This window comes from Elaeis guineensis, chromosome 10, assembly GCF_000442705.2.
Source record: "Elaeis guineensis isolate ETL-2024a chromosome 10, EG11, whole genome shotgun sequence".
NCBI lineage: Eukaryota > Viridiplantae > Streptophyta > Magnoliopsida > Arecales > Arecaceae > Elaeis > Elaeis guineensis.
In genome coordinates this window covers 21,337,869-21,351,109 of record NC_026002.2, presented here as the reverse complement: position 1 = coordinate 21,351,109, position 13,241 = coordinate 21,337,869, and the positions used below count along the sequence as shown (strand labels likewise).

Genomic DNA, 13,241 nt, shown 5'->3' with positions numbered 1-13,241 from the left:
ATTTAGATTATGGTGGACTTGGTTTAACTTTTCCAAAATAATTCGCCCTTTCTGCTGGTTTTGCATTTCTCATTATGTAACTATGCTGTGGAATCTTGTCTGCTTGCCATGGTGGTTTCACATTGGACATCATTTGAATAACTTTGCTACAAACTTCTGTGCTTGCAACTTTGTTATCTGATTTCCTGTGGAATTGAAGATCCTTCATAAAAAAAAGTAATATGGTTTTAGTTAATTTCTGTCACCCTTTTCCATTTTATCAGGTGGCCGATGGTATATATAAGTCAATAACAGTTACATGCTCAAAATTTGATTACAGTAACTCAGTAACAGCTAGTCCACCTGCTGCAGCTAAACTGTTGGTCACTAATTTAATTGTCACTAATTTGAGAAACCTGCTACTTAAAACTCTTGGAAACTTTATCAGTTTAAGCCTTATTTTTATTTTGATATGTAGTTTGCTATCAAAAATTGAAATATAAAGTTGCCATCAAATATCAACTCAGTAAGCAAGATATACCACATCTTAATCATTTTCATTAACTTGGGATGTTGTATAGAAGAATGAATAGAAAAATGGTGTATAGAGACACTTTTGCTATATGCTATGTCCAACGCTAGTTGATGGACTAGCCAAAAAAATCTAGTAGCTTTTAAAGATTGCATTGCTTAATAATCAAAAAAGATGGATAATAAAGAATGTCTGAGCAGGCTGGCGTGCAAGATGAACATGCAGATATGAGGAGGTCAAGGTAGTTGTATGCAAAATAGGAAGAAATTGTGAAAGATGAATATGTTGAAGTGAAGTTGCATTAGTTGGAGCAAATGATAAGACGTATTGTAAAATGGTATGTGTGTGGGAAATAAAGTATTGAGGAAGCCCAGTAATCAGAGGGCCAGAGGCTGAGTGATGTTGGTTTGGAAAAGCTTGCAATAGCTAGGTAACTGGTCTTCGATAGAAATGGTTGGCAAAGGTGGCTCTAGAATGTTGACCTTAAATGCTTGTGTAACGTTGATGATATGGTCAGTTATGGTGCCAATTGCCATTTCAATCTATTGTAATTTGTGGTGGTACTTTAATAAAAGTATAACCTATGAGTGATAGAAGAGTGCATGTTACTAAATTATTATGTTTTCATTCGAAATAGTTATGTTAATCAACATTGTCAGGATGGGCATTGAATCATAGGCTGGTGAAAATAGATGAAACTGTATCATGTATGAGGACATGGATTGTCAAAATCTTTTAATTTCCTTCAGAAATTTCAAAATTATAAAAAATGTGAAGAATTAAAAATATGAGTCAATTGTAAATTAGATGACTGAAAATAAAAGGCCCATCGGATATAAACCAACAACAAAAAAAAAAAAAGTTTTGGACTAAAATATTTCCAGCAACATGAGCTGTAAATATTATATCCTACAAAGAAATGTCATGTTTGATTTTCAGTAAGTATATTACCACCATCTAAGCTAATTATGGCTTCCTATTATGACAAAACAATATACAAAGCGGTCAGCAGAAGGCCCTTAAAACTAATAGAAAAGATGCAAAAAATTTGCTTATTGTGAACATCATCGTAATCATCTAAATGAAATTCAGTTTATGGAATGACCTTCACTTAGGAAGCAATTTTTCCCTCATCCTATGGTTGACCATGACTGCAGATGATAACTGATGATCCAACAAGTCAATGTGATTGTTTACATGGAAACTACTTAGTGTCATTGATGGGGAAAAATAAACAAATAACATCTCAAATATGAGTTTTGTACTTACTGAATTAATAACTCCACCTTTATATGGCTGTTATTATTAAATTTATAGCTTCATTGCTATAAGATTGTTATACTCAAGGTTTTAGATCCTGTGGGATGGAGGTTTCCCGATATCTCTATGGGATGGAGGTTTCAAGCTGTCCCATCTCGACTTGGTAGCTGTCCTAGTCATGCGTGCCGATAGATATCTTCCGTCTCTCTTCTCTTCTTTCTTTCTTTATTTTTTCCTTCTTTAGTTTCTTTCTTTTCTTGTACCTTCCTTTCTTTCCTTTTCTTTTCCTTTCTTTTTCTTATCCCTTCCTTTCTTTCTTTTTTCCTTTCACTATTCTTTCTCTTTCGTTTCTTCCTTCTTTCTTTCGTTTCTTTTTCTTCTTCCTACCTTTCTTTTTTTCATTTTTTTTCTTCTTCTTTCCTTTCAAATTTTACCTTTCATCTTTCTTTCTTTTTTTTCTCTTTTTTCTTCTCTTTTTTCATGGATGGGTTTTGGAGTTCTGACCCCGTTCTGGTCCTGTTTTCTCACAGGAACGAGATGGGATGGTTGGGATGCCCCCTACCTCGCTAGGATATGAAACCTTGGTTATACTTAAAAAAAAACATAAGTTTTGAAAAATATTAACAAAAGCAAAAACTATAGAATTGTACTATGGAGCCATTAGGTATCTGATTATGGATTTGAACTTGACCTGAAGCCAATAAAAGGAAATCCAAACCTGAATTTGAACTAGATTACCTTATTGGATTTTGGAGTTGGGTCTTGCTAGGATCTGGCTTGAACTCAAACTTCTCACATCCTTGGTTGGAAATCTTTTGATGCCAATTGCAACTGGGTATTATGTGGTCGTAGGATATCTACCATGTTGAAGGTAAAATTTTATAGAATAGCCTATACAATCAAATATGCTTTATGGTATAGAATGTTAGGTAGTTGAAAATAATATGTGCACAAGATGAGTGAGGACGAAATGAAAATGTTGAGATGGATGCATTATAATACTAGAAAAGATAAAATGAGAAATAGCGCCATTCATAAAATGGTGGAGGTAACACCAATTGAGGACAAATTAAGAGAAGGATAATTTAGAGGGTTTGAACATGTACAACATAGTGCACTATTATGAAATAGTGATTTGATATATGTAGAAGGAAAGAGAGGTAGAGGTAGACAGAGAATCACGCAGGATGTAGTAAGGAAGGATTTGATATCTCTACGTCTCTCATAAAGCATGGCCCTAAACTGAGCTGAACAAAGCATATGAATTCGTGCAACTGACACCACCTATTTTGGGATTAAGACTTAATTGAGTTGAGTTTAAGAGTCGCTTTTCTAGTCCCTTCAGATAAATCTATCATAATCTTGATTGTGCTTTACAAAATTAATTTAACTCTTCACATACAGTAGTTAGTTATCCTATAAGGTAGAAGGTTGCAGAAAAATTAGAAGAACGTATGACAAACACTAGGAAGAGCAGGAAGGCTTATGCAGAGATTTCAGCTTCCATAACTCTCAAATTTATCTGCATTACCATTGGAACTTCAAAACTTTAAGGATGTTGCTAATTTGTGTGGAAGGCTTATTGGTTGTTAGTGATATAAATGAGTCAGTCTAGAAGTCAAAATTCTAAAAACCAGTCAACAAAAGTTGACATCTGTCGTGGTTGATATATAACTTTGATGGACCTGGCACTTATGTGCAAGTGATCCATTATATGGATCTAGATGCTATAATAATATCTGGTCTTGGTGCAAAGAATCTAGATTGCTAAGGGCCTATTTGATCTTCAGCAAATATCCGAACCTGAATTTATAATTTTGAGAAGAATGTTGTTAATAATATGTGCATTAGTGCAAATATCTCTGCTATCATACTTCTATTATAGATCTGCAACATATTTATGATTATGCTGTATTCAAGGAACACAATCTTTCGTCTTCTTTTCTATACATAAATGCATACATGTGTACAACATGCATGCACATGTTTCTGCATAGCATTTATATGTTGCAGATATATTTATCCTTGGACATGCTTGTCTTGGTTTGTTTTGTTTTTGTCTTATACTTTTCTTCTGATATCTGTGTGCAAGGTGTACCCCATTCAAATTATGACTTTAATTTACTGACAAAAAGAATATTTCGTCTACAGAAGTGGAATTTTCCAGCTCCAAATTCTTTCATTGGAAGTCTTAAGGGAGTCTACGTATCCTAAATTTCTATCTTGCTTTTACTAAATGAAGTTGAACTGAGAGGCAATAAAATTTTTAAATTTTTTGTTGCATTTTGGAACTACATTTACAGAAAGTGTTGTGTGCTTTTGCCTACAGATATGTGCATGTACTATATGTAAATGATACAAAATGTAAATACATATGATATGTAATTATACATTTGTATAATTCTGTCCTTCCCCAACTTTTATGCAATGTTACCCGCATTTCTTAAAGTTTGAATGTATGTTAATGGCATGTGAAAGATTCTTTTATTAAGATTCCTGTAGTCTCTCATACAAATGTCTTACTTGAGTGGTTTTCCAAACTTAATGTTATCTAATCAGTCCACGTCATCTATTGAGTCCTTAACAACTGCTTCAGCTTTGGCAACTTGAACAATATACAGTTTCTATGCGAAAATGGACGCATACATAAATTTGCAAACAGCATATGCTGGCCTGCTTTTATGCTTCAGGAGTTTAATCGACGAACGATGAGTTCATCTGTGCATGAATCTCAAGTGGTCAATTTGAACTCTACCAAAAACAGCGATGAAAGGATATTTTCAGCAGAGACTCCCGCTCAAGATGAAATGTACTATCTTAACATAACAGAATGGAAAGCATATTGTATCAAATTGAGCAGAGCACTTTGTTCTTTCCTCCTTGCTCTGGAAGATATCAACTTTCATCACAGTCAGGCGTCTGTTGGTCAGAGTTCCCTACCTGCCTCGCTGGCATATTGGGAACTTTCTATGAGATGGGTCGTGAAGGTTCTTCTTACAGTTTTTCCATGCATTAAGGCCTGTGCTACTGAAAGCCAATTACCTAAGCATATAAGGTGAATTCTTTAGTTGATTTGTTGTTCAGAGTACTGGAATAAGTTTTGTTACTGCTGACCTATGACATTCGTAAGTTTACTAGTTCTATGTTTATTAATATTCCCTGAACCTTTATATTGATTTTGACTATTAATGAGTTTTTCTTCCAAAATTTTGATTAACTTCTTGATGCTTGACTTAACTAATTTCATATTTAATCATTACATGTACTGCTGTTGAACCTAATGAACATGTACTGCTGTTGTTGTCGTTACATAAGATATTTCTTGCTGCACCTTAGCCATTGAGAAAGATGAAGTCATAACTTTAGCTCCTTGATCAAAAACTGAAGGAAATTCAAAGAAGAGAAATTCCGAGTCCCATGTAGAAATAAGGTTTGAAACACCAGTTGGTATTGTATGTGCCCATCGATAAGTATCATACCAACACCTTGGTAATACAAGAGGGGCATCAGTTTGGGCAAATGCCGCCTGGACTGATCCAAATGACCCTGAATGTAGTGGGTAAGTGGTGGATCAGGGTCAGTTCACCCCAAACCGAGTCCAAACCAACTGCACATTCAGTGATACCTTGAAAATGCCCATTTACAGTTGTTCTTCACCATTTGAAGGTGGGAGCAAAGTGAAGGAGATATCATGTTTGTAAATCTAAGTGAAAGATAAGTTTAATTGAAAAAGTCATGGGCCAAAAAATTATTTCATGAAAAACCTTTTTATCTGAAGAGGTAGAATCAAAATCAAAACACCTGCTTAGGTTTTGGAAGCGGTCTCCTTGATTGATTAGTTTAGCAGGAAAGAATTCAAAAGGAATAAGAGTAAGAAAGTAACTTTAGTGGCCTTTTTTCCTCCTTGGAAATTAGAGCAGAGAACCCTGAAGTCACCCATATAAAGATATTAAAATGACATGAAGGGGGAAATTTGTAAAATAATATCTTGTGAATTAGGACTATGTACTGAAGATACATGCAGATGTATGTATATATGTAATGTATGTATGTCATTAGATATATGTAAGAATAATTGCCTTGATGGTTTGATTAATTTCACTCCATATCTTGTCAAACCCCCTTCTCATCTCTGGCTTCTCTACCTTTCTAATTGCTTGAATACATGGAAGAGAGAACCACTCTTACAATTGCTCGAAATGGGGAACATATGCATACACAATTTAAAGAAATATTGATAGTTGTGAAATCATTAATGGGCATCCAAAAGTAAGTTTCTGCTTTCACTTTTCACTCAGATGTTGCTCCCACTGAATGTGGCCTATTTAATCACTTGACCGGTGTTTTGGCATTTTAGCAACAAGGAGTTTATAACATACTCTCAGTCATGAGATGGTTGCAGTATGTCACAGTATGCTGAAAATGTAGTCTACTCTTCCTTATCAGGAGGCTGATGTTCTAGTCCGCTGTTTTAAAAATGGTTCATCATATGATCCTATTCTGTTTCATATGGTAGCATCACCTTTCTATAATACTTGTGGCCCCATTTACATGCCCTTGAGCCTCTTTTGGTACTTGGTTCTCAAGATAATTAACCATGTTTAAGCTGCTTTTTTTTTAAAAATGAAATATTAGCTCGTATGCATGTCTATCTCATAGTTAAATTTAAATAAAGCAATAGGTCAGAGCACAAATTTTCAAGAGGTTCTGAATTGCCTGGTTCATATTAATAAATCATTCGGCAGATTGCATGATCATGTGGAGCTTGCAGGTAAGGTATGCAGTTAAAAAGATCTAAAAAATTAAAACCTAAAGTTTAACATGAAACTTGTTTGACTTCTGAATTAAATGAAACTTGAGCTAGTAATTGCTTTCTATTAATTTTGGTAATTCAAACTTGAGAAAGAGCTTTCATTTATTTTCGGGGTGCTTTTGCCTGAACTTTAGATTACCCAAGGTGATTGATGCATGAGATTGTGAGTCCTATTCAGGGTAAATCGCCTCTTTCCAGACTGACTTGGTCTGATTTCTACTAATTTGATTGTGTTCTAAGACCCAGTTTTTTAAAAGGTTGTTGCAGTATGCAGGTAGTCAAGGGACCACATATGCAGCTGCATCTGCTATTACTATAGTTTAACTATTTAAAATAATATAATATCTTAATTAGAATAATAACACTGATAATGATAGTAATATTTTTTGGTAGACGTAAGAATATTAATAAAAATAAAAACTAGCAAGGACTGCATATAGGCAAGTAGGCAACAATATTATATGGCTGCATACGGTAACTGCATATAGGCAACAATGTTGGTGCAGTCAAGAGACCGCATACATTTGGCAGTATGCATTGTATTTAAAAGCACTGATATGAACTGTTATAGATTGTAATCCCTGGATAAGTACAATGATCGAAGTTTCATTGTGGTTGGTTTGCGTCCGGGTTAGATTTGAGATATCCCAGCCTATCTCGTGGCAGATTTCCTGATCTGAAATTATAATTTTTCTGCCTATAAGTGCTTGCTTTGAAATATGAAAATGTTATTGTGAACTAATTTGGTGTGGATTCTTGCTTTCTGTGCATGCTTTACCTTTGTATTGTAGTCCACATCCACAGATGTAAATATATTCAGTCTAACTGTATAATGGAGCTTATCTAGGTGCTAGAATTAATGGTATTTGATATCGCAATGTTGTATTTTGGTTCCCTATACTTGTTTTTTCTTTTTTTAATTGATAAACCTTCATTCATCTATATGACCTTTGCTCCAGGATTTTAGCCAATACTTTGCAACATTACATCCTTTGTGCATTTAGAAAGGTTCTTGTTTCTGCGCCAGTTCTACTTGAAACCTTCCGGGAGGAGCGAATTTGGGACTTAATTTTTTCAGAGAAATTCTTCTATTTTAGGCCATCTTTAGAAGAAGTCGATGAGGAGATTCATGCACATAGTGACAGTGTTCTGGTCAACTCTGAACTACCTTCTACCGCTGAGAGCTCCAAGGATCAAGCAAAACCGATCAAAGTAGACATTCTTCAAGTGGAAGCCATTTCCTTCTTGGAGTTTGTTGCAACTCTAAGCGGAAATACAAATAACTTGGTAAATTTCTTTTCTTTATGTGATGTATTCCTAATGAATTCACATGAGTGTTATATCTAGTGTAAGAAAACATGAATCGTGCTTAGATAATTAGATGCCAAAAAATTTATTCACTGCCTTTCAATTGTGCAATCTGTGACTTTGCCTATCTTGGCTAGTACAATCTCTGCAGTTCATAAGTTTTGTGGATGAGAAAGGTAGATTTCTAAGTTTCAACCATAAGCCGGTCTCTGTATTATATGTTGCTGGTGTTGCAGGTTGCTCATATATTCCTCAAACTAGTATTTTGTACCATACCTTGTTGTGGTTGACATGGATCACCATTTACCATTGTAGGTGCAGTTCTAACACCTTTTGCATTTAGTTGGGATGGTATAGTAGCTGTTATGTGGTGTTCTTGTGCCATGTCCATTGTACATTTGTTTACCTTAGGTGTCAAAAATTGCACAACTATGGGGATTGTAGAGTTGGCTGAAAAAATTGGTTATGTATTGCAAAACCATTTGCCGAATAGATACCAAAATGCTGTGAGTGAAAATTGTGTTGATATAATGCACATATAAGATTCTTTTGACATCTGACCATCATCTTTGATGGTTCTAACGCCTATAAAATAATATGAAATCTGTTAGTCTCCATGCTCCTATGATGTATAGCGAAGACCTAAAGGATTTAACATTGTGTTTCATTTTAAGGTATAGTTTACTTTGATTTCCATGCTTCTATTGGAATTCAATTTTAGAGAAAAATGTTATACAAGTTTATTCATTTAATAAAAACCTGACATATAGAGAACTAGAGTGTAGCATATAAATGCCTTGAAGAAAAATAAGCTGTTCTGCTTGGGGGGCTCATGCAGTAATTTAGAAGGGAAAATAAAGGATAAGCCTATGTTGTTGCTTATCATCATGTATTGTATGTATTGAAGTGATACAATCCTGCCCATGATGACATGACCATGCTTGCATCATCATATCATGTTGATAACATGTTCATTAACAGTAGATACTAGATATGATACAATGTGGATTTCATGTTTGTGGGGATTTGAAGCCAACCACTCCCTTTTGGTTTGGTGGTTTGTCTATTCATCCAACCATCAGGAGATGACCACTGATTTTTTTTACCCGAACTTAATGTAGATCTTACTTTGATGATCTTGAATTAGGGCCCATGCTTAAATTTTTGAATGAGGTTTGTCCTTACAACTGGAAATATATGCACTATGGAAACTATGAAACACTATAGAACTGTCTAATACTAGTGAGAGTTTGGGAATTTTCTCATGGCTGTAATCTAGAGAGTGGCATTGGATGGTACAAAGTATTGGTAAACTAAGAGGATATGTACGCATTAAACAAGCATGACAAAGATGAGAATACTGTGGTGGATGCTTGCTAAACCTCGAAATGATTAAGGTGATTTGTATAATAGATGAAATTTAATATTGAATATTAGTTGAAGATCTTATCAGACTGTTTTTGTTATCCAGTGAATTCTAGAAATGGCCCTCTGATAAAAAGGCTTGGTTTGCATTAAAAAAATGGATCAACAAGGGAGGCATAGAATAAGGTGAATATAATTGGAAGCAAGATTTTAAATCTCATGTGACAGAGGTGTCTCAATATCTTCATGAAACGGGATGTTCCGTTGTCCCGTCCCGTCTCAACAGCTGTCCCGGTCATGCATCGCAATAGATATCCTTCTTTTCTCTCCCCTTCTTTCATTTCTTTCCTTTTTCCTTTTCTTCCTTCTTTTTTTTTCTTCTATCTTCCTTTCTTTTCTTTTCTTTTTTTTTGTTTCATTTTCTTATCTTTTCTTTTCTTTCTTTTTTCTTTTTCTTATTCTTTCTCTTTCCTTTTTTCCTTCTTTTCTTTCTTTTCTTCTTCATTTTTTTTCTTCTTTCCTTTCACTTTTTTCCTTTTTTCATCTTCCTTTCTTTCTTCTCTCTTTCTTCTTCTCTCCTTGCATGGATGGGTTTTGGAGTTCCGACCCCGTCCTGGTCCTGTTTTCTCACAGGAATAGGATGGGATGGCCGGGACATCCCCCGTCTTGCTAGAACGTAAAATCTTGTGGGAAAGAATGTAAACTTGCTTACTTTTTGCACGATGTTGCTTTTCATAGTATTATGTGGGTGCAAAATTTCTTCAGAGCTGTCACAAATCAAAGGGACGGGTTTGTTGGTTAGGATGTGTTTCTGTAACTGTGCTCCATCAGGGAGCTGAATTAGTGACAGCAAACCGAATCAGGCAATTCATTAACATATCTTGTGGAAGAAGGAAAATTGACTAGCTTATATCTGTTGAAATTTGTTTCGGATTTCCTTCATGCTTTTTTGTGGATTGACATGCATAAAATTTTGAATGGTTAAACCATGGAAGCAATTGACTGCGACATAGTTTGCCTGCTACTATTTCCCCTTTTAGTTGCAGGAATCTAGAGAGGGTGCTCGAACTCTGTTCCGAAGAATATTTGAATTGAAAACCACTCCTTAGTGTTGCTCATTTGTTGGTTGTATTGTTAAAAGATGATTTTTCTGTAAAACATAAGCTTAATAAGCTTTTCCTTTTAAGGTTATACTGTTCCGTACTTGATTGATGAGGAACTAGATGGTTTTAGGTTTGGATGCATGCTTCCAAATGAGATTCTTTAGCTGGAAATCCTATATAGGTGACTGCAGTTACAGATGGCTGTCAAATCACATGGCTGTCAAATCACATGTATGTCAAACCACACCATTGCCAATTTTGTGATGATTTGACTTCTTCAAACTTTTCTTCATTCCTTATTAGAGCATCTTTATTACAGATTTGTGTTATGCTGGTTGTAAGAAGGTTATCTTTATAGAACTCATGTAATGCCACATGGTTTCAGTTGTTGATTTTTGGTTTCAGAAATTAGTATGCTAGGAATTGAACCTCATCTAGGAGACCAGGACTTTCTTCACAACCACACTGTGATGCTTTTTCTACTTTCAAACGTTTATGGCACTAGATACTTCAATTATGGAATATGGATCCAGTCTTTAATTATTCTTTGACTTTCATTAATGCCCTTGTTTTGGCCTCATTTAAACATTTCATTTCTATAACTAGTATTAAAGGTATGCCAGTTAGATTCTACTGCTTCCTTCTCATGTTGTAAGGCTGCTGCTTGACTTTTCTGTGACACTGTTATTTCCACTTTAGTGTCACTACTCTCTGCTACATTATTGCTTGCTGCATCACTTGGAAGTTGGAACCTAAACTAACATAATTTTTTTTTACACGTGATTTCTACATAATTTTTTCCCTTGATTGATATATGCTTCAGAGCTCTCAGTGCTGGAACTTGGAATTTAATTGACACAGTGTTGGCTAGACATACTGATAATAGCTAGAAATATGTTACTGTTAGCTCAAGAACAGCAAATAGTTTGTTCTGAATCTACACAGTTTCTGTGATTTGATATCTTTTGTGAGTGGCTTGTTCTCTATACATTGCTGATCATGTTTCCATGAATACTTGTTTGAGAAGCATCTTGATTATTATGATTTCATTTTTCATTTTTCTCTAATTGTGGTACAGCCAGAATGCTCTGTGTTATTGGAGACACTTGAACAGTCTGCTTGTAATCCTGAAATAGCCATTATTCTTTTAAAGAGCCTCCATCGGATTCTACAACTTGCGGTTGAGCAAAGTCTTGCTTCTTTCAAGCCACTGAATGCAATTGCTCGAGTGCTCAAGGTTGCATGCATTCAAGCTCAAGAGCTCAGAAAGTTTACTTATTTAAGCCCTCTTGCTGAAGATGAATTTAATGAAGGGAGCAAATTCAAAAGAGATGGGACAGCTTCTTCAGTTGAGACAGCTGAGGATTGGATCATATGCATGGAGTCCTCCTTCGAGGTTTTCACAGAATATCTTCGTATAGCTGAGAATGGGAAAAGTTTGGTTTTGCATAATTCCGAGTGCACTGATTGTTTGTTTGATTTATTTTGGGACAAGAATCTTCGAAAGCCTGTGTTGGAGCAAATTCTTGGATTATTTAAGGTTTAAGCACTCCCATTTATGTTTTTCATTAATTCTTCTAGATGCATATTTGATAATAGAAGTCTCTGTCTTTATAAATTATTTTCAGTTGCCTCCATCATCTGCAGAAGATCACACAGCAAAGTTGCAGCTTTGCTCCAAATTTCTGGAAACCTTCGCTCATGCAAAGGAAAGGGAAAAGTGTTTTGTGGAATTGTCAATTGATCTATTGATTAGCATGAGAGAGATTATTTTGATTGATAAAGCGGTATGTTACTTGATATGAAATTATGCATATTTTTGTGATGATATGTCTGCATTGTTCTTCTTAAATCTACTGAATAAGTTTCTGATGCATGTTCTAACTATATTATTTTTTCCCAGTACTTTCAGAGTTTGTTTCGTAGTGGCGAGTGCTTTTTGCACATTGTCTCTTTGTTAAATGGGACTCTTGATGAGAGAAGGGGGGAGCAGTTAGTCCTTAATGTTCTTCAGACATTAACATTGTTGTTGACTGGAAATGATGATTCGAAGGTATTCTATCATTTTTCCATGTTTGTAGAAAATGTTATGATATTATATGTTATATAGATCCTTGATATATGAAAATGATCAAAATTTTCATAATGTTCTAATCTTTTCCCTAATGTTTTATAGCAAGTGAATTTTGAAAAATGTGTCTTGAATGACTATTTGACATCTAAATTTATCAGTATTAAGTCATCATGATTTAAATTCATGTTAATATATCAAAGAAATTTCTTTTGACTCTAGTCTTTTGAAGTGTTCATTGATCATTATATCACATAAAAGTGAAATGTTCATTTTTTATGGATTGAAATGAAAACTCCTGGCAAATCATAGATAGGTGACCCCAGCCAGTAGGGGGTAAGTTGTTGGCCTTTGTGTTCTTAGCAGAGGTACGATGCGGTGACCCTCGCTTGCAAGGGGTAAGTTGTTGACCTTCATATTCTTATTAGAGATATGATGTAGTGAACCCTTAGCTAATGGGCTCATTGGTTAGTGAGTTCTTGACCAGCAAGTATAATAGTTGGTTTCAATGAACCCTTGGCTAATAATTGGTTACTAACTAATTGCTATTGAGGTGATCATGATAAGTGTCTCAAAGTTTCGTGTGCATTCTAATATTTTTTTCTTATATCCTAGTATATTTCAAGTGTTTGTTAGTGTATTTCAATGTATTTTTAAAATGAGTGTATTCAATAATTTTTGCATGAAAAAGGCAAGCATCTTGATCAATGAAGGCGGAACCATCTTGAACCACCGATTCGGGGTGTACTGAGCTATATTGGTAGCGGACCTGGATGGTTTCGGCAATGAAATCGCAGTACTAGTGAGCAG

The 13,241-nt window shown here is 34.9% G+C and overlaps 1 protein-coding gene across 8 annotated transcripts in view; it reads left to right on the top strand.

Moving 5' to 3' along the window:
• LOC105059782 (BEACH domain-containing protein B) overlaps positions 1-13,241 on the top strand; it is a 116,465-nt gene that overhangs the window by 43,185 nt on the left and 60,039 nt on the right. For 7 of the 8 annotated variants that reach the window (XM_010943215.4, XM_019855596.3, XM_029260367.2 and 4 more), the window contains exons 8-13: positions 3,923-3,976; positions 4,368-4,826; positions 7,544-7,871; positions 11,439-11,900; positions 11,989-12,147; positions 12,264-12,413. In XM_010943215.4, coding sequence (XP_010941517.1) covers positions 3,923-3,976; positions 4,368-4,826; positions 7,544-7,871; positions 11,439-11,900; positions 11,989-12,147; positions 12,264-12,413 — 1,612 coding nt within the window. Of the gene's footprint in view, positions 1-3,922; positions 3,977-4,367; positions 4,827-7,543; positions 7,872-11,438; positions 11,901-11,988; positions 12,148-12,263; positions 12,414-13,241 lie in introns of those variants that run through there. The other variant, XM_029260370.2, reaches the window with a different exon arrangement.